At 45.8% G+C, this 21,876-nt stretch overlaps 1 protein-coding gene across 6 annotated transcripts in view; it reads left to right on the forward strand.

Moving 5' to 3' along the window:
• Positions 1-21,876, forward strand: part of Caln1 (calneuron 1) — a 477,612-nt gene that overhangs the window by 435,100 nt on the left and 20,636 nt on the right. For all 6 annotated transcript variants that reach the window (XM_029477873.2, XM_021163075.3, XM_029477872.2 and 3 more), the window contains one exon: positions 18,556-18,712. In XM_029477873.2, coding sequence (XP_029333733.2) covers positions 18,556-18,712 — 157 coding nt within the window. The remainder of the gene's footprint in view (positions 1-18,555; positions 18,713-21,876) is intronic.

The raw sequence follows: 21,876 nt of genomic DNA on the forward strand, positions 1-21,876 counted from the left end.
GTCTATAAGACTGGAAAGGAGCCATTCTCACGACTAGTATCTTCTCATTTCTATTTGTATTCTCTTTTCTTTATCATATATGTACATGCATGTGTGTATGCGCGTGTGTGTGTGTGTGTGTGTATGAGAAGCAGGTGTGTGTGTCTTTGTATGTATACATGAGAACTAGGTGTGTGTGTGTGCATCATGTTCCTGTGTGTGTGAGTGCTAGCATGCTTGTGTCATGACGTGTGTGAAGGTCAGAGAGTGACCTCTCTTTATACCTTGTGTGAGACAGGGTCTCTTGTTTGCCTCTGCATGTGTCCTTGGGATTCTATCTTTCCCTCGGATCTCTCTAAAGGAGTGGTTCTCAACCTGTGAGTTGCAACCCTCTTGGGGTCCCCTATCAGATATCCTGCATATCAGATATTTACATTTTGATAACAGTAGCAAAATTATAGTTATAAAGCAGCAATGAAATACTTGTATGGTTAGGGGTCACCACAACATTGGGAACTGTAAAAGGGTTGCAGCATTAGGCAGGTTGAGAACCACTGCTATAGAGGATTGCTGTGGTTACAGATGTGCACCATCACATCTGGCTCATTCTACTTTTATGTGGATTCTGGGAACCCAAAGTCAGCCCCTCACATTTGTGGAGCAATCACTTTACCAGTGAGCCATCTCCCCGGTCCCTTTTTTTTTTTTTTTAATTATTATTATGACTGTCTATTAAGTGGATAGAGTTCCAGGATCTAAGCGACGAAATGACCTGCTAGGGGATGACCAAGTAGTTAATAGGGAAACCCTATTAACTGAGTCTATTAGTCCCTTGCCCACCCCAGCAGCCCCCTGCTCAGATGTTGACCCCACCTGAATGTATCTGCATGGGGAAGCTGAGGGTTGAGGGAGTGTACCTTGTTTTCAGAAACTACCAAGCTTTGTCCACTGAGGGCTCATGAAAGGACTCTAGATGTGGACCAGGATATCAGCTGGGAGTTCATATAAGTGTTATTGTTTTTGTTTTTTAATTATGATTCTGTGTGTGTGCGTGTGTGTGTGTATGTGTGTGTGTGTGTGTGTGTGTGTGTGAGAGAGAGAGAGAGAGAGAGAGAGAGAGAGAGAGAGAGAGCCCAATGCCCGCAGAGGCCAAAAGAGGGTGTCAAATGCTGTCCTTGGAATTGTAAATTATTGCGAGCTTCCTGATACAGATACTGAGAGGCAAACTTGGTTTCTCTGCAAGTGCAGCAAGTGTCCTTATCTCCTTGACCTATCCTTCTAGCCTCCGTCAACTGGTTCGATGTCATAAATGAGCTCTGTGTTAATAACTTCCATAATCCTCGGGACATCACTGAAAACAGAAACCTATAACCAGAGACATTTTATAACCACAGAGTAAAACAAATATAACCAAAATGGTACCATAACCCCAAATGCATTTACGTATGAGTAGATGTTAATATACCACACACATAAGTCATGTTCTGCAAGCACTCTCTGTGTGTAGATGGGTGAGGGGTTTTGTTTATTTATTTACTTACTTATTTATTACCCTGAGACTGCTAACCAGGTGGTTTGGATTCCCTGTAACTTTTCACATTCCATTCAACAAATTGAATGTGTTTTCAACAATTCAACAACAACAAAAAACAGAGTCCCAAAAATCTGCAAACTATAGAAAACTGTGCCCCCCCTCTTTTTTTGTTTGTTTGATTGTTTGTTTGGTTTGGTTTTTTTGAGACAGGGTTTCTCTGTGTAGCCCTGACTGTCCTGGAACTCACTCTGTAGACCAGGCTGGTCTCGAACTCAGAAATCCGCCTGCCTCTGCCTCCCAAGTGCTGAGATTAAAGGCCTGTGCCGCCACTGCCCAGCGTGCCCCTTCTTTCTGTTGTTGGTGGTGGGTTTTTTGGTGGGGAGGGGCAGGCATGGTGGTGCCCGGCTATAATCCTAGCACTTAAGAAGTTGTGGCAAGAGGATTATAAATCCGTGGTCAGCATGGGTGACATACTGGATTCTAGGTCTACTTGAGCAACATAGTGGCAAACTACCAGGGCAACGTGGTGACCTTCAAGCTGACCCAAGCTTCAGAATGAGACGTTGCCAAGAAAAGGCAGCTTAAAGATGAAAGGTTCATTTCAGTTCAGAACCCGAGAAAGCTGGTCACCTCACAGCCGTGGTCAGGAGCAAAGAGCAATGACTGCATGAGTGCCGTATGCTCACTCGGCACTGTCTACCCTCGCACAGTTCAAAACCTAAACCCAAAAGCAGGCTGCGCACTTTCAGGCTGGCTCTTCTCAAATCAACAATCAAGACAGCCTCCTACAGACACGCCCACAATCTAGACAGCCCCCAACAGACACGCCCACAATCAAGACAGCCTCCTACAGACACGCCCACAATCAAGACAGCCCCTATGGACACGCCCACAATCAAGACAGCCCCCAACAGACACGCCCACAATCAAGACAGCCTCCTAAGACACGCCCACAATCAAGACAGACCCCTATGGACACGCCCACAATCAAGACAGCCCCTATGGACACGCCCACAATCAAGACAGCCCCCAACAGACACGCCCACAATCAAGACAGCCCCTATGGACACGCCCACAATCAAGACAGCCCCTATGGACACGCCCACAATCAAGACAGCCTCCTAAGACACGCCCACAATCAAGACAGACCCCTATGGACATGCCCACAATCAAGACAGCCCCCCCAACAGACACGCCCACAATCAAGACAGCCCCTATGGACACGCCCACAATCAAGACAGGCCCCTACAGACACACCCACAAGTCTCTTATATATCAATCCAGTGGTCTGGTATTTGCATATTCCCAATGTAGGTCTTCTCATAGGTTTTCATTAATCAAAATTTGAAACATGGTATTAATACATTGACTGGGTTAGCCTGCACCTCGCTATGTAACCTACGCCAGCTTTAGACTTATGGTAGTCCCCCTGCCTCAGTGGCCAAAGTGTCAGGATTATATGCATGTCCCATCATGGCTAGCTCTCTCTTTGGTCCAGTTTCATTCTATTGCTGTGATCAAAATACCCCAAGAGAATGTTCCTTGAGGGAGGAGAGGGTTAATAGCTTACCCTTCCAAGTACCAGTCCTTGTTTGGGTTAAGTTGAGGCAGGCACTGGGGCAGCCAGCCATATCCAGTCCACAGTCAAGAGCAGAGGAAAACCAGTGTATTTGAGCTTTCTGCTTGCTTAGTTTCTTGCTTGCTCTCGGTTTCCTTTCGTCACTCTTAGACACTTTAGGACCTGGCAGGGTGCTGTTTGTTTCTAACCCCATGGCTGCGGAGGACTGAGAAGACAAAAAAGACCCCAGAGACTTACTCTCTAGCCTCTCTAGCCAAACCAGTGAGCTCCAGGTTCAATGAGAGGCCCCAAGTGAAAGCAAAAGAACAAGGTAGACAATGACTAAAGGAGTCACCTGAGGTTGACCTCTGATCTCCACATGCAGGCACACATGTGTGCATATGCACCCCCTCCCACACTCCCACAAAGAAATCTGAACATACATACATACATACACACACACACACACACACACACACACACGCACACACACACAGGCACTGGGAATGGAGGTGGGGCTTCAGGAAGGCAGATACAAGTAAAGATGGGAGATACCAACTCACCCTCAACTTCCTCAGGGGTCAGGCAGACAGGGCAACCACTACCATGTCCCTGTCAGGCTCTATGGTGTATCAGAAGAGGAATGGAAGCCTTGCCACTGGCTCAGACTAAACCCATGCAGGAGTCTACCCTGGGTGGTTCTACCAGCACGCTGCTGAGACCAGAGGGGCCTCCTCCTTGTTTTGCCTCAAATGGTGTCTTGAGAGCTAAGCATCAATGTTAGCTTCAGGCTCAGAGTTATGTGTCTGCTCCTTGGGCTTTGCTGCCAGTGGAAATTTTCTTCCAGATTGTGGTAGACAGTGGGTGCTCAATCTTAGTTTGGGTCTAATTAAGAGTTTTCATCTTTCCCAGAGCTGTTCTGGCCTTCTGGGAGGTGGGTCTTCCGGGGATGGGGCTGAGGAGGCTTGGCAGAGTCTGAGCCATACATTGAATCCAATTCAGCTCATCTCAACTGATACCCATCAGGGTCAAAGACTACAGCATACCCCGTCCTTTTGTTCTTGTTTTCTCATGTACCTGATGAAGATGCTATATTAGCGTCTTCTCTCATTGCTGTAGCCAAAAAGCTGACAGAAGCAGCCGAAGGAAGGAGGAATTCATTGTGGGTCACGGTTCAAGGGCGGTAGGGAAGGCATGGCAGCTGGTCACGTTGCATCCTCGGGCAAGAAGCAGAGAGAGATGGATGCTGGAACTCAGTTCACTGTCTCCTTTCCGTTCAGTCTGTGACCCTGTCCTATAGGATGGGGCTGCCCACATTCAGGGTGGATCTTCCCTCCTCAGTTAAGTGTCTCTAGGTGTGTCTTCTAGGTGATTCTACAGCCCATCAAGTTGACAGTATTAAACACCACAGACACACCTGAGTCCAGATAGCCCCATCCACCAACCCTAAATATTCTCAGGACCAACCTTCAATTCCTTTACCCCATTCATCTGACTAAACAGTTTGGCTTGAGGATTCGTATGAACCTGTCTCATTGTTCTTGGCAGTATAGGAGCCTTGTAGCTGAAATTTCAATCGTCCCCCATAGACTTACATGTTCTAACACTTGGTCCCCAGCAGGTGTCGCTATTTTATTTTTAAAGCTGCTCAACCTTTAGAAGGTGGCACTTTGCTAGAGGAAATGAGTCCCTGGGGGTGGGCCTTGATGTTTTATAGCCCAACCTCACATCTGCTCTCCCTTTGCTGAGTATAAATACAATGCGACCTCCAGATCTTGCTCCTTTCCCTTCCATGATGGGCTGTGCCATTGAAGAGTGAGTTTAAACAAACCCTTCCTCCCTTAAGTTGCTTCCGTCACAATATTCTTTCACTTCGGGCTCCTTGTCTAAAAATGCATGTTGAGAAAACCCTGGAGGCAGGGAAGTTTATAAGTACTATGGAGTTTCTGGTGCTGTGGCTGAACAGTACCATTAGCAGTGCTGATGGACTTGTAGGAGAGGTGTCTACACTGCTGATGGTGTGTGTCCAAGGATAAACAGAAGACTGCAGAATGAAATTACAGGGATGGGATAGTTGAATATATATATATATATATATATATACACACACACACACACACACACACACACACACATGCTGGGGTAAACCTATGAGATAGCTCAGCCATGCAGGTAAGACTTGGCTGCTCTAGGTCCTTTAAGTACACTAGACTACAGGTCACTACTGCACATTAGGAAAAGCTCTACTTGCAAGTGAAGATGGTCTGTTTTATTGATCTTCTAGGCAGCCCTTTCTCTTGGGAGGTTGATGGGGTGGGTGAGACTTTCCATAGGGACACATGAACAGATAAAGTCTTCTCATGCCTGCTAGGGGGTCTATGACAGACCAAAGATGCCACCAAAGTCTAACTTGGTGAACTTAATGAGTTCACTGGGACTCGTTGGGGTCATTTAGGAGTATGTGTGAGGTGTGACTTACAGGACCATGTTTAACTCAAAAGCTGCTCTATCACCAAAAGCCCATCTCAGCCTGGGTGACAACACATGAGAGCTCTCTGCAGGATTTGTAGGCAGCTGGCCAGGCCAGAGAGTCTCCTCTAGGCAGCTGTGATGGTCAGAGTCTCCTTGCCCAGCATCCTTCCCTGCATCTGTAACCTTGGTGAGCTGCTTCCTAGCACCTCGTGATCTCCAGCATCTGGAGAGTTCCAGGTTCCCTAAGTATGGGAAGTTTGCTTTAGTCCTGAGTCCCATGAGCACCGCTTCCTGGAGGAAGTGTTCCAATAGAAGGAGAGTACTGTAGAACATGAGAATGACACCCTTTTAACTAGGCACAGGGATGAACAAGAATATAGAATATTCCAGAATTTATGTGACCCCTTTCCTCAACTCCCTCAAGGTAAATTAAATGGCACCATGAAATGAATTCCACACCTGTGAAAGTTGGAAGAGAGGAGGATTAACCTAAAATCTGGTCAGGGAAGATGTGGTCCCCTACAGTGCTAGTCTCAGTGGGAGTCAGGGAGGGGGAAGACCTCACGGGGTCAAGGCCTGTGGTGTGCCTCAGGCTTTGTCCTTTTAGTGGCCTGGCTTTCATCTTGTTGAGAATTCAGAATTTCACTGCAGCCAGGGCCCCCTGAGGCTCCTATCACAGCGGGAACACAAGTTCAATTTCTCTTCTTCACTGTGAGTCTCCACTGGAAGTCTCCTTGCAGAAGATGCTTTTTCCTGGCCTCCTGATGACAGGAGTGGGGGGAGGGAGTATAGGTAGGAAAGGGAGGGAGAAGAAATGGAGGGCTGCCACTTATCCATTCAGCAAGCATGCATTGTAATGCATCCACATGCTCCGGGTCTAGCCACTGAATTAGAGGTGGTGCATCTTTTCCAAGGGCTCTTTGTCAACTGGCAGAGTCTGACACAGAAATAAACAAAATTAACCTGCAAGCTAGACACAGTGCTTGAACCTGTGATCCTTCATGAGAGAGACCGAGGAAAGAGAAGTAACAAGAGCTTGAAGCCAGTCTGGACTTGGAGAGTGATTTCCAGGCCAGCCTACACTGCAGAGCAAGATCTATTCTCAAATCACCTAGTGCTGAGACTGTAGATCCGTTGGTAAGACTTGCCTAGCACATACAAACCCTGGGTTCAGTCTCCAGTGCCATGGATACCGGGCATAGTGGTGCATACTTAACAAGAGATTGGGATTGGAGATAGGAAGATATCTGGAGCTAGCTGGCCAGCAGCCTAGCCTATTTGGCAAGTCCCAGGCTGGTGAGAGATCCTGTCTTAAAGAGAAAGGTGAGTGACAGTTGAGGAATGATGCCCAAGGTTGGCCTCTGGTCTCCACAGACATGAATGCACAGAGGCACACACACACACACACACACACACACGCACACGCACACGCACACGCACACGTGCGCGCACACACACACAGAAACCCATCTCTCTTATATCCCAGAGAATAAGAGTTACTTGCCTTTGAAAATTAAATTAAGAGAGTTGGAGAGATGGTCCAGAGCACTGGCTGCTATTCCAGAGGATTCAGGTTTATTTCCCCTCACCCTAGTAACAGCTTACAGCTTAAGTTTATAGCTATCTGTAGCTCCAGTCCTAAGGGATCCAGCGCCCCCCTCTGGCATATTTGGGCACTGCATTCGTGAGGTCCATAGACATATATGCAGGCAAAAATAGTCAATAAGTAAATAAAATGTTCAAGCTATACTAATTAAAAAGTTATAAAATCGAATCAAGGAAAAATAGTAGAAAGCACCCTCTGACTCTTTTTACACTTTAATCTGAAAAGAGGATGGTCAGGAAGCTGTTTAAGATTTAACAGGGGGAAAGGACAGAGGCCCTGCCTTGAGAGAATAAGGTAGAAAATGATAGACCATGACAAGAGATGTCCTTCTCTGACCTGTGGGTATGTGCACCTACACACACACACACACACAGAGAGAGAGAGAGAGAGAGAGAGAGAGAGAGAGAGAGAGAGAGAGAGAGAGAGAGGCATCCTCCAGGTAATTATATGAAAGAAAAACATAAAAACAAGAGAGTAACTCATGACACTTTGGGTCAAAAAAGAAACAGACTAAAATTACAGAACCAAAATAAAAGCAAAAAGAATTGGTCTTGACTCAGCCAATCAGAGGCAGAATGAGGGACTCGAGATGCCTCCGAGATGCCTCCGTGGTAAAGGCCACTCACTGCTAGCATACATATTGGGTGGTGCACAACCACCTATAACTCAGCACCAAGGGATCCAATACCCTCTTCTGGGGGTACCTGAACTCATGTGTGCACGCACGCACACACACAAGTACACATGCACATGCACACATGTGTGCACACACAGAGGCATGGATAAAAGAAAGTTAAAAGGAGCAGAATGATCTTTTCATGGTAAGATAGAAAGAAAGAAGGAAAGAAAGAAAGAAAGAAAGAAAGAAAGAAAGAAAGAAAGAAAGAAAGAAAGAAAGAAGAAAGGAGGAAGAAAGAAAGGGAGGGAGGAAGGAAGGAAGGAGAATACAGCCCAGAACTCAAACATGAAAATTATTTGGGAAGAGATGAAATATATGGAAGAACAGGATAGACAGCTAATTAGGAGTAATTTGTGTTCCAGAGGAAAAATCGAACTAGAACAAAGGAGGAGTTGTCAAATGGTTGCAAGAAGCACCCAGGAGGCAGAACACAATGTTGGTATAAAAATAAAAAAACCCTGGCTAAGCTGGAGCCAAGATTATTGCAGAAACATATGTCTAAATATGGCACAGAAACTGTGTGTGTCTGTGTGTGTGCGTGCATGCGTGTGCATAATCTCCAGGGTAGAGAAAAAGTCCTATTGGTGTTGGAGAACGGATAAAGGCTATTGAAAGAAGAAAACTTAGGTCACTCACCCAACCCCAAACAGAAGGAGCCAGAAAGCTCTGCTTAGCTTTCTCTGAGTGTGTACCCTTGTGCAGGAGTGTGTGCACTTTACTCACTGAGCTATACCCACACCCTCAGCTCAGGTATCAACATAGGGGCATCTGTGCAATTTTATGATGTCATATCAAACCAGGGTGTCTATCATAGGAGAATGGAGGTGGGAAGGCATGGTAGGAGCTGGAGAGATGGCTCAGAGGTTAAGCGCACCAGTTGCTCTTCTGAAGGACCCAGGTTTGACTCCCAGAACGTACATGATGGCTCATAGCTGTTTGTAAATCCAGTCCCAGGGAATCTGTCGCCCTCTTCTGGCCTTCTCGGGTATTACATGCACATGGTACACAGACAGCATGCAGATATGCCCATATAGTTTTACAAAACATTATTTTTTAAGGTATTGTGGAAAATATAATGCCTTGGGCTAACAAAGTGGCTCAGAGAGAAACGCACATGCTAACAATCCCAGCGTCCTGAGTTATATCTCCAGGACTCGTATGCTAGAAAGGAAAAAAAAAAAAAATCAACTTCTCCAGGTTGTCCTGGGATCTCTGCCTGTGTGTCCCCCTGGCACACGCATTTGCACGCACACAAACACACTAACTAACTCACTCACTATAAATAAATAAAAATTTAAGATAATGTTAAGGTCTCTCAGAAAAGGGAACATTCACAAATGCTTCGAGTTAGTTAGCTGTTTTCAATGTTTTTCTAGCAGACGAAGTCTTGACAGTCATGTACCCAGAGGTGGATGCTCCCAGACAAGTAGAAGTGAGGAACGGAAGTCACTTAATATCCTGAGTAGCAGCCCGTGGTTACAAACTGTGTCACTAAATCCAGTGCAGAATCAGTATTTTTCTGCAAAAAAGATACAAGGGGTATGTGATAGGGTGGGGCGTGTTGTTTTGAGACAGGGTGGCACTGTGTAGTCCTGGCTGTCCTGGAATTTGCTATGTAGACCAGGCTGGCCTCAAACGCACAAAGATTCTCCTGCCTTGGCCGCAGCCTCCTGTGTCCTGGCACTAAAGGCATACACCACTGTGTTCAGCTACCAGGAATGTAATAAATGTGCCGTAATATCTCTGGTGTTAAAGCCAGTGACTGAAGCATGCTAGGGAAGAAGTCTGGAAGTAAGTGTGTGTAACTTCTTATCTCACCCAGGGAGGAGAAGGAAGCAAGTTCCATTTTTCTGAATTTGATCTTAAGAAACGTTCCAGTTAAGTCTCTGAGAAGGGAAAAAAAAAAAAGCAAATTTAAGAACTGAAAAAAATCTGGAAAGCAGGAAATGAAATATCAAAATAGATCCAAGCATACATATAATAATGAATGGAATGGAATGCATTTTCACTACTGGGAAGCAGAGACTGTAAATCTAATTTTTAATGGATTTAGTTTATATTTTAAATTAAAATATAATTATATCACCTCCCTGCTTTCTTCCTCTAGCTCCTCCTGTTTCCCCCAGCTTCATCCCATCATGTTGTCAGATTGATAGCCCGTTTCTTTATTATTGTTACTTATGCATCTCACACACACACACACACACACACACACACACACACACTCCTCCAACTGCTGGGTCAATTTTTGTCATTTGTGTGCATTTGGTTTCAGAACTGACCATTCTGTATTATATAATCAATCAGGAGGCTTCTCCCTGGGAAATGTTAATTTTTCCTCTCTGGGCAGCTACTGCTTGCCTGCAGTTCTTTGTTTAGGTGAGACCCCATGAGGAACCACCCCCTCACCCCTACCCCCACCCCCACATAAGCATGTCCTTTGATAGTGTGATTGTTTAGGTCTTGTTATGCAAACAGAAAGACATACAGCAGGCTTCCTTATGTTCTGGCTCTTAATGTCTTTCACTCTCCTCTCCCAAGAGGCTCCTTGAGCCATAGATGCAGGAACTGTGCTACAGATCTATCCATTGAGACTACGACCCCCATAACCCATTGATCCTGCAGTGTTCCCAGTTGTGGTTTTCTGTGATGGTCTCCATTTTCTGTAAAGATGCCTCTTTAATGAGGGCGGGAGCTACACTTTTCTGTGGGTATAAGGGTAAGATTTAGAATGTACTTAGGAATTACACTAGTCTAGCAAAGTGGCAGGAGTGGATTCTCTCCTAAGAGCCATGAGCTCATTTGCTCTGGGTAGTTGACTAGGTTACTAGTATCAGGCATGGTTCCCCTCCTGTTGAATGGGCCCTAAGTCCACTCAGGCAGCTGTTGGTTACCACCTTGCACCTTCATGGCTAGATTGTGACGCTGGTCATCGCTGTGATTTCATAGGTATCACGGCTGGATAGGGCTTTTAACTGCGTCTCTCCCTTGGCATTTTGTATAAGACTTTCTGGTCCTGTGGAAGCTAGGTTTCAGATTAAATCCAGCTGGAACAATCTGAACCCTGGGTCTTCAGGATGGTAGGTTCCGTGGAGCCCAGACTGTGACCAAGGATGACCTTTAACCTCTCACCATCCCAGGGGCTGAGATTACAGGTCAGTCCCAGGAAACCTGGTTTGGGTGGTACTCGGGGCAGAACCAGAGACTCCATACACACTCGGCAAGCACTCCAATAGCTGGGCTGCATTCACACCCAAATCCTAGTCATTTTCACACTGACTCTGTTCTCCTTTCTGGATCCATGCCTGCAGAACAACACAGGAAGGTTAGAAATCAAAAGGGGACAAAGCCAGGTGTCATTCTTCGGGATCCATCTACGTTTTGGTTACTGCCTGGAACTCGCCAAGCAGGCTAGCTTGGCTGTTACATAATCCCACAGAGAGAAAATAAGCATGTCTGTGCCAGTGTCATAGTAGACTTTTAACAGAAGCATCAGAAATTCCAAGAAACGCTTGCTTTATGTTGATCAAAGACATGTCCCGAATGTGCTGCGGGGAGGCTGCTCACGTGCTGGCCTCTGTGGCCTCTTCATACTTTTCTGAGTATTTTCATGATCCACGTGCTCTTCTCTGGGGTTGTCACCCTTCAGGTGCCTTTTCCTGTCAACCTAACACAAATGACTTCCAAATCCATATCATTAACCTGTCATGTCTACGCTCCATCCCCTAGTTGTTATGTTGAGATTGTCACTCCGGGAGCTGAGGGACCACACCCAAAATTTAACTTGTCACCTCTCTCTAAGTCAGAGAGAAGGCATGAGAGCTGAGAGCACATGGGAAAGCAGGAGCAGGCTCTGGCTTTTATCTGAAAGAAGAAGAGAGAAGAAGCCAAGAGCAGGGCTGGAGAGATGGCTTGGCACTTGCTCTTAACTGCCCTTTTCTGACCCCTGTAGATACCAACATAGCATGTAGTACACACACACACACACACACACACATACACACACATGCACACACACAATGATGATGATAATATCTCCAAAGAAAAAAGGGGGGCTGTGGGCAGTCCACAGAGCTACAAGATGCTCTAAGAGCAGAGGAGGGACTCTGGGATGCTAAGTCTCGCTAAGTGGATAATTATTCTTCTAAGCATGACTTCAGGTGAATCAGTTTTCCTTAGGGATGGACTCCTGGCCAAGTGATTGACACGGAAAGCTGGACTGACTCTTAAGAGAGGAGACAATAGCACATAATAATTTGGATAGCTTCAATATAAAGTCTCCACTCAGGGCCAGAGGTAGATTTTATTCTTTATTTTTATTTTATTTTATTTTATTTGAGACAGGGTTCTTTTGGTGTAGTGCTGACTGTCCTGGAACTAGCTCTGTAGTCCAGGCTGGCCTTGAATTCACAGAGATTTGCCTGCCTCTACCTCGACAGTGCTGAGATTAAGGATAGGCACTACCATTCTCTTTTAGATTAATTGTGGTGGTTTGAATACACTTGGCCCAGGGAGTGGCACTAGTAGGAGGTGTGGCCTTGTTGGAGGAAGTGTGTCACTGTGGGGGTGGACTTTGAGATCCTCCTCCCGGCTGCTTGGGAGATAGTCTGCTCCTACCTTCCTTTGGATGAAGACGTGAAACCCTCAGCTCCTTCTCCAGTGTCATACCTGCCTGGATGCTGCCATGTTTCCTGTTATGGTGATAATGGGCAGAACCTCCGAACCTGTAAGCCAGCCCTAATAAATGTTCTCCCTAATGAGAGTTGCCTTGGTTATGGTGTCTTTTCACAGAAATGGAAATCCTAACTAAGGTGTTAATGTTTATTTTTATTTTTAACTGTGTATTTGTATGTGTGTGCACTTGAGTGCAGTATGAGCAGTGGACAGAAGAGAGCTCAAATCCCCCAGAGCTGGAGTTACAGGCAGATGTGAGTCTTCTCACATGAGTGTTCTATAAGAGCAATGTGTCTATGCTTAACAGTAGAGCTGTATCCCCAGCACCTGGGTCTCATTCTTTTGACCAGGAGGAAGTAACATTGTCCTATTGGACCTCCATGAAATCCAGATACCTCCACCCTCTTAATATGCCAATTTAAACCCTACGTTAAGAATAAATCTGATGTTTACCTTTTTAGTATTACCAGGAGAATGGACACAGGAGGTGGGGTCCACCCTCAATGGCGTCTATGGCATAATATCTTTTAGTACTTTTGTGGTTGAGGGAACATGAGCTGATCCTAGTGGAGACGGTGTAGTGGTACAAAATACGTGCCCATAGTCATGAACAAAAGGGAGAAAGGAAGGGACTGAGTCCTGCAATCCCCTTCTGTGACTGCAATCCTACTGAAGTAAACAGAGGACCTCCTTCTAGACTCTACTCCTTAAAATATTCTAATACTCCCCAGTAACACCACAGACAGGAGACAATTACCTTCAACACATGGGCCTTTGAGAGACACGTGTTTGACCAGCCAGTGGCCGTACCCAAGCTTCTCCGTCACTGGATTTCAGAATGTCCATTCTCAGCATCTCTTTCCCTCATCCTTGTCCCCATGAATTCTAGTTTGCTTTCTGTCTCTGGGATAAAAACACTGGGGCAAAAAGCAACTTACTCACAGGAGGAGAGGGTTTGCTTTAGCATATGCTTCCAGGTCATAGTTCATCACTGAGGGAAGTCGGGGTAGAAGCTTAAGACTGGCATCTGGAGACAGGAAACTTGGGGGTGGAGTGTGTGTGTGTGTGTGTGTGTGTGTGTGTGTGTGTGTGTGTGCTGCTTGCTGGCCTTTTGAAAGACTCATTGTGTGCTAACTGCGTCACAGGCAGCCCAGGGATGTCAGCCCAGGGAAGGCTGCCAGCCACAAGAGGCGGGCTTTCCCTCAACTAAGGATCAAGACAGTCCCCTACAGACATGCCTACAGACCAGTCTGACCACTCCCCAGTCAAGGCCTTTCCTCTCAGAAGACTCACATGTCTCTAGGCTGGGTCAAATGGACAAGCTTGCTTGTGTGAGAGTATGCATGCGTACAAGCATGCATGCTATGGGTGTGTGCATTGGTGGATGAGTGTGTGTGTATGTGTGTGTGTGTGTCTCTCTCTCTCTGTGTATATGTGTGTATTGTGTGTGTGTCTGTCTCTGTGTGTGTGTGCATATGTGCGTGTCTCTCTCTGTGTATGTTTGTGTATTGTGTGTGTATGTGTCTGTCTGTCTGTGTGTATTATGTGTATCTGTCTGTATCTCTCTCTCTCTCTCTCTCTCTCTGTGTGTGTAGGTGAAAGGACCACCTCTCCTGCTATTCCTCAGGAGCACCATCCACCTTGGTTCTTTTTTAAAGACAGGTTTTCTCACTGGCCCAGAGCTCACTAAGAAGACTAAGCTAGCTGGCCAGAAAGTCCTAGGGATGCTCCTGTCTCTACCGCCTGCCTTGAGTTCCTGCCCTTGCCTCCCCAGTACTGATACTATGGGCTTAGACCACCACCCATGATTTATGTAGTGCTGAGATACATAGGACCCGGGGCTTTGTGTCAGCTGAGTGAGGACTCAATTGACCACATCATGCCCGTAGCCACTATGCTATAGTCAGTCTTGAGAGAAATCTTAACATGTGGGTCTACTGTACATAATTTACATGCTAAAAATAATGAGAAGCATTAAATCCTAAGAGTAACTCAAGACAAGTATGGAAGCTGAATTGATGGGTCATCATGAGAGAAATAACTACTGGCACCATGTTCCTGTTTTATAGTGATTTCTTCCTAAACTTTAAGAGATGGCTATCCTGATAATATAGATGACATATGACGCTCGGCTGGGTTTGTTTAGGCGTCAGTATCCTGTGTTGGACACCATTATATCACTATGACAGAATAGTCAGGAAGTACTGTTGTGTCTGTATGTGTGTGTGTGTGGGGGGGGTTCTATCTGAGCTCAGGATCAAAGGTGATTCAGTCCATGGTCCCCTGAGTTTTTCTATATGAGCTTGAGGTGAAGTTAGAAGAGAGTGGCAGATGAAAACTGCTCACCTCATGATTGGGGTGGGGTGGGGGAGAGAGAAAGAGAGAAAGAGAGAGAGAGAGAGAGAGAGAGAGAGAGAGAGAGAGAGAGAGAGAGAGAGAGAGAGAGAGAGAGAGAAAGAGAGAGAGAGAAGCATCTAGTCTGAGGTTTTCATAGACATACTCCTAGTGGTCTACCGATCAGGACCTACCTCCTAACAGCCCATTCAGCTATGGATGCCTTCATGAACTAATCCACTGGTAAAGTCAGCACATTCAGGATCCAGTCTCTTCTCAACAGTACCACCAGCTAAGGATCCAGCTAATTGCCTCTAGGGGTCTGAAAAACATTTCATCTATAAGCTACAGTATATTCTTTGGGAGGGTGGGTGGTACTGGAACTCACTGTACCAGGCTAGCCTCAAACTCAGAGATCTGCCTGCCTCTGCCTCTGCCTCTGCCTCTGCCTCTGCCTCTGCCTCTGCCTCTGCCTCTGCCTCTGCCTCTGCCTCTGCCTCTGCCTCTGCCTCTGCCTCTGCCTCTGCCTCTGCCTCTGCCTCTGCCTCTGCCTCCCCAGTGCTAGGATTAATGACCTATGACACCCCTGCTCAGTGCACCACAATGTATTCTAATGACTATAAGACTCAGCCTAAACAATGGAGCTAGGAATGTGTATCTTTAGTTCCCTTCCCCTAGCCTCTAGTCAGTCTTTTCACATAGTTTCTGAATGGCAGAAATATCTTGAAGTTGTATAATTATTTTCCAGGCAGCTTTTCCATGCCTTAGATTGGTCTTCCAAGAAGTAGTGACTCATTTTTTTTTCTGCCTAAAAAAATCTGTTTGATGTCAACACTATTCATCTCTGACCATGGCAGAGAATCTCTTCTGGCTTTATCATGTTGCTGTGATAAAACACTCGGACCGAAAGCCACTTGGACAATGGAGGGTTGATGTGGCTTTCACTTCTAGGTCACCCTCAGTCATTAAGCAAAGTCACAGCAAGAATGAGGCAGAAATCTCAGGGGAGTGCTGCCCCCTGGCTTGCTCACAGGTTTGTGTTCAACTAGTTTTCCTAGACACCTCAAGGTCACCTATTCAAGGAATGGTATCACCCACACTGGTCTGTTTCACCCTCGCCCCCAACACATTAATTTACAATGAAGACAATCCCCAAGAGAGGTGTCCACAGGCTGATCTGATCTGGTCACTCCTTCATGGAGCGTCCCTCCTCAGGTGACTCCAGGCCGTGTCAAGTTGACAGTTAAACCTAGAACAGGATCCCAATTTTCACATCAGAATTATTCTCCTCTGCATTCTTTGTGCCTCGGTCCTGCACATGCGTGGGTTGCTAACGCACCCCTCATGTATCCAGTGTGAAAGGACATTGTGTCCAGCTTTATGTCAAATTCAGCCTCAGCAGCCACTAAACTGTAGTGCAGAAAACACATCCAGTATACGAATGACCATCTGTTGTTCTGACTCATAACAGGGCTTTCAACTAGAACCATCTCACTTCTCTCCAAGAAGTTTCAGCAACTCAATTTAATTTCCTAGAACAAGGTTCCTCCTTCTCAAATCTTTGAAAAGACAGGAAGGGAAGAGAAATGTTCAGGACCTGCTTTTGGTGTTGTGCGGTTTCAACTTAGTGCGTGACTTAGTCGCTTAGTGTGATGGTTAACCTTCTCTGTCAGTTCTATGGGATCTAGGATCACACAGGATAGAGACCTCTGGAGCATGTCTGTGAGGTGTTTTACAGACTAGGTTAGCTGATGGAGGTAAACCCACCCTAGGTCTCATGGGCTGGGGTCCTGGGCTGAATAAAAAGGAGACGGTGAGCTGAGCACCAGCATCCATCTCTGATTCCTGATGCAATGTGTCCGGCTGCTTCCAGCCCTTACTACCATGCCTTCTCCACCTGGGTGGTCTGTATCATTTAGAACTGTGAGTTCAAATAAACCAAGGCTTCCTTATGATCATTTGCCCCGTGTTTGGTCATAACAATGAGAAAAATAATGAATCTACTATATTAGCTCATTTTTCATCATTTTGGTAAATCCCTTCTACAGAGGAGGCACTGATAGAAGCTCTAGTTTTGGAAAGGCAAGAATATGCTGCTGCCTCTCACTTGGCCCTAATGAAGGGGTTAGAGTGTAAACCATCACAATGGCAGGAACACATGCAACAGAGATCATACGGTAAGACCGGCAGTCAGAGAATGACTCACAGGTTAAGCTCTTACAACAATTAGGCTCGTGGGGCTGGGAAGATTTCTCAGTGGTTAAAGCACTGGCTGTACAAGCCTGAAGAACAGAGTTCAGGTCCTCAGAACCCATGGAAATGCCCTGCTGGCATGGCGACACACCTGTAATTCAGACTTTGGAATGGAGAACAAGAGATTTAGATCTAGGGAGAGAAGCTTGCCAACATGGCTAGAAGGACTAGCCATATTGGCAAGCTCTGAGTTTGATTAAGAGATCCTGTCTCAATAAGTAAGGTAGAAAAGCAATGGAGAATGATTCTAAGTCTTCTCATGCATGTGCACCCATGTATATATGCATGTGCACCACACACACTCACACACATATACAGACAGACACACACACACATACACACACAGACAGACAGACACACACACACATACACATACAGACAGACAGACACACACACACACACATACAGACAGACAGACACACACACATACATACACACACAGACAGACAGACACACACACACACATACACACACAGACACAGACACACACAGGAAAACTAAGATCTGTCTGGGAACTGAGGTTCCCTTCAATAGTGACACCTTCAGTGATCTAACCAGCTACCAGGTCTCATATATATATATATATATATATATAAAATTATTATTATTATTATCTGTATACATATGGGGTCCTGAATATATACATTCACCAATTGCAGGTGCCCTCAGAGACCAGAAGCAGGAGTCTCATCCCCTTTGCCTACAGTTACAGGCAATTGTGAGCTGCCCAACATAGATATTGGAAACAATGATCAGTTCCTCTGAAAGAACAGAACATATTCTTAACCATGGAGCAACCTCTGTAACCTCATGTCCCATGCCTAAAAGTTTCCTCTACCTCAACACAGCAACACTGAGCACAAGGCTTGCAACTCTGTTGGAGGGATGGTGTGTATATGTGTGTGTGTGTGTGTGTGTGTGTGTGTGTGTGTGTGTGTGTGCATGCACACGCATGCACGTGCGAGCGCGCGCGCACACACACACACACACAGGTTTGGGGGAACCACAATCAGACCACAGTAGAAATGTGTTAAGTACATACTCAAAGCAAAATTGGAATGGCTGGTTCCTTAGTAGATGATAATTTTTTTGAAACATATGCATTATTCAAAGTAGAAACAGTATTACTGGTTTCTCGAAAGATGATGGAATTTTAGAACCATATGTACTGTGTAAAGTATGGCACTATACTATGTGGAAGGTTGATGACAGATAGCTAGTGGATGGTCAACCCAATAGCAAGTGGCTTTAACTCTGCTCCTGAATCAGAGGCTATGTTTCACTTGCTGTACCCCCAATAAGACCACGGATATGTTTGGAGCTGAGCAGGGTGACAAAGTTCTCATCTGGTAGCCTGAGAAACTCATTTTCCTAAAGGAGCTTTGGGGCATGCTGACAGCACCCCAGCTGAGTTCGAACCCCTGTTTTCACAGTCCTCCTCTCTTCCTGTTCTTTGTCTCCCCCAGTTCGACATGCAGAGAGTCACTCTGGAAGAGCTGAAGCACATCCTGTACCATGCCTTCCGGGATCACTTAACAATGAAGGACATTGAGAACATTATCATCAACGAGGAGGAGAGTTTGAACGAGACCTCGGGAAACTGCCAGACAGAGTTTGAAGGAGGTGGGTGAACCTGGGTGTCTTCCTGAGTGCCTCCAATATGATGTCTTCAGGACAAGAAGCAGCCTTGTCCTGTAGTGTAAACATTCAGGGCTAAGTGTGCAGGTCAGCTTGGGGAAGATTCCATGGTTTCCTTAGTTCAGCTTTATGTTTGCTTTCTCTTCTTCTTTTCACTTTTCTTTCGTAGGGTTTGGGGTATGTTCACATGTATGTGCACGTGGACACAAGAAGCCAGGGTTGGGTATCTTCTTCTATCTCTTTCTTATTTTGTGAGGCAGACTCTCTCCCTGCCCCAGGAGCTCACAGTTTCAGTGAGACTGGCTGATAGTGAGTCCTGAGGACCCACGTGCCTCTGCTTTCCTGGTGCTGGAGTTACATCTGTGCTACTGTGTCCAGCTTTTATGTGAGTGCTAGGGACCACAGCTCACTCAGGTCCTCATGCTCATACAGTCGATGCTTTAACCCAGCACAGAACCATCATCCTAGCCCTCTCTTTCTCCTTTTTCTTCTTCTTCTCTCTTCTTCTTCTTCCTCCTTTTCTTCTCATCTCTTCTTTCTCTTCCTTCTCCTCCTCCTTTTCCTTCTCCTCCTTTTTGTTATTTGGATTTTGCTTTTGCTTTCATATGGGTCTCTGTCTCTGTCTGTCTGTCTGTCTGTCTGTCTCTCTCTCTCTCTGAGATAGGGTTTCTATATGTAACCAAGGCTATACTTACTCATTCAAACTTAAGATCCTCATGCCTCCATCTCTAGAGGTCTGGGATTATAGCACGTACACCAGGGTATAGGGCTCAAAGTTCAAGTGCAAGAAGATCGTGTAAGGCTTTTGTCCTTCCTGAGGTCATTCCGAGTCTAGGAGGATGGCTGTGTGGCTTTGTGGCAATTTGCTTTTGCTTGATGGAGGCTGACTGCCCCAGGGATGGTAGAAGGAGCCCCCTGAATCTGTCAGGAAACCTGGACCAAGTTCATTGGCTAATTGAATGACCTTGGGCAAGCTGTGCAACTCCTCTGTGTTCCCTCATCTACATATGTCAGGATAATTACATTTGCTCCACAGAATCCCCAGGAAAGGATAAGCTCTGGGCTTCTTGGATGCATTGACCAGAAAGGGCTCAGGGATGGAGTCCTTTTAGCAACCTAATCAGAGGGCTAACAGAAAGAACAAAGGTCATCTGAACTCAAAGGAGAAACTCAGGAAGGGTTCACGGAAAAAAAAATTATCTACATGAGGGGGAAAAGCTTATTTCCAGTAGTCACTCAAGAGTTCCTAGGAAGGTAACTGATGTTATCCTTCTTCCAGACTTAAACAGATGTTTTGGGGTCTAGAGAGGCTCAGTAGTTAAGAACGCATATTGTTTTTGCAGATCCACGTTTAAGGCTCAACACCCACATCAGATGGATCATAACCACCTGTACCTCCAGCTCCAGTGGATGCAATGCCCTTTTCTGTACGCAGAGGGCACCTATACTCATAACACACACACACAGTATATTAGGAGAAAACAGCTATTCTAATTAACAGAGGTAAACATTTGTTGTAATGCACTAAAATATCATAGTTAGCCATCAGCAGATTTTTCCATGCTCGGTGCTGAGACTCTGTGGAGGTTAATTAATTAACTATTTGTATTATTTTTGCAGTACTGAGGTGGGGTGAACCTGGATTCCTGTGCATGCTAGGCAAATACCTTATCAATGGGCTCTCTTCCCGCCCTCCTTTTCCTTTTTTTTTTCTTTTTTTTTTAACTTCACTTTATTTATTTTGTGGGTGTGAATGGGTGGGGGATGGGTGGGGGGTAGGTGGGTGACACATAGGCTATGGTGCACATGTAGAGTTGGAGGACAGCTCATGGTGGTTAGTTCTGTCCTTCTACCACTTGAGACTCAGGGATGCAACTCAGGTAGGTGGTCAGCCCTGGTGGCAAGTACCTTCCCCCACTGAGACATCTCTCTGACCTGTCCCTTTTCTTTTTGAGACTGGGGCGTGCATGAAGCACACTCTAGTTCAGGGTTGCCTTGAACTTGAGGTCCACCTGCCTTCCCCTCCAGAGCAGCCAACATTACAGACTCAACATGTTATTTTTTAAGTGTGTGTATGTATGTGTTTGTGTATAGATGCACAGGCTCATACGTGTATGGGTGTGCGTGTGTTGGTGTGTGTGCACACATGCATGTGGAAGTTTGAAGGCCAGGGGAACAACTTTGGCTGTTGTTACAATAGAATCTACCTCAGTTCTTGAGAGGGTCTCTTACATTCACATGGAACTCACTAGTTCACCTAGGCTGGATGGCCCCTGAGTCACAGAAATTCTCTTGTCTCCACCTTCCCAGTGCTAGAATTACAAGAATGTGTCATGTGCTATGACTGTCTGTCTGTCTTAACTTACTATTTGTTTATAGTCAGAGGGTTTCATTATTTAGTCCTGGCTGGCCTGATACACACTACATAGACCAGGCTGGTCTTGACTGCTTGCTTCTGCCTCCTGAGTGCTGGGATTAAAGGCAGGGGTCCTACCTCCATCCCTAGGTTAGTCTCTCTGTCTCTGTCTCTGTCTCTCTGTCTCTGTCTGTCTCTCTCTGTGTGTATGTGTACGCCATCTGTATGTGTATAACACAGAGGCCATAAGTGTCCATTAGATTCCATGGAGCTGAAGTTACAGGTAATTGTCAGCTGCCCCATGTAGTGCTAGGAAGGCTGAGCCATGTCTCTATCCCTTGCTTTCTTGTCTCTAAACACCCAAGAAGTCAAGATTCACAGCTGTCAAACTATCATATATATATATATGTATATCATATATATATATCATATATACACACACACACACACACACACACAAAATGGTGCTGGGTCAGCTGGCTATAGAGCTGCTGCCTTTATGGCTGAGTGCTATGGCCAGGAGCCAGCCCTAGAAGGAAAGGGATGGATGGTGACTTCCCACATGCATACCAGCTGCTGGCCACCTGCTCACGTGTTGAACTGAAGCCTCATCACAGCTCTGAGATAGGTGTGGTTTTACTCCTGTGGCTACACAGAAAGAAACTGAAGCTCAGTGAAATGAAGTCTTTTGTCTAGAGTCAAATGAGGCTAAAGACTTGAGCCTTCATCTACTGGATTATGTCTTACCCTAGTGAGTGAGTGTATGTTTGTGTGTGTGTGTTCATGTGGAGGT

This window comes from Mus caroli, unplaced genomic scaffold, assembly GCF_978045245.1.
Source record: "Mus caroli unplaced genomic scaffold, Mus_caroli_1 scaffold_4, whole genome shotgun sequence".
Classification (NCBI taxonomy): domain Eukaryota; kingdom Metazoa; phylum Chordata; class Mammalia; order Rodentia; family Muridae; genus Mus; species Mus caroli.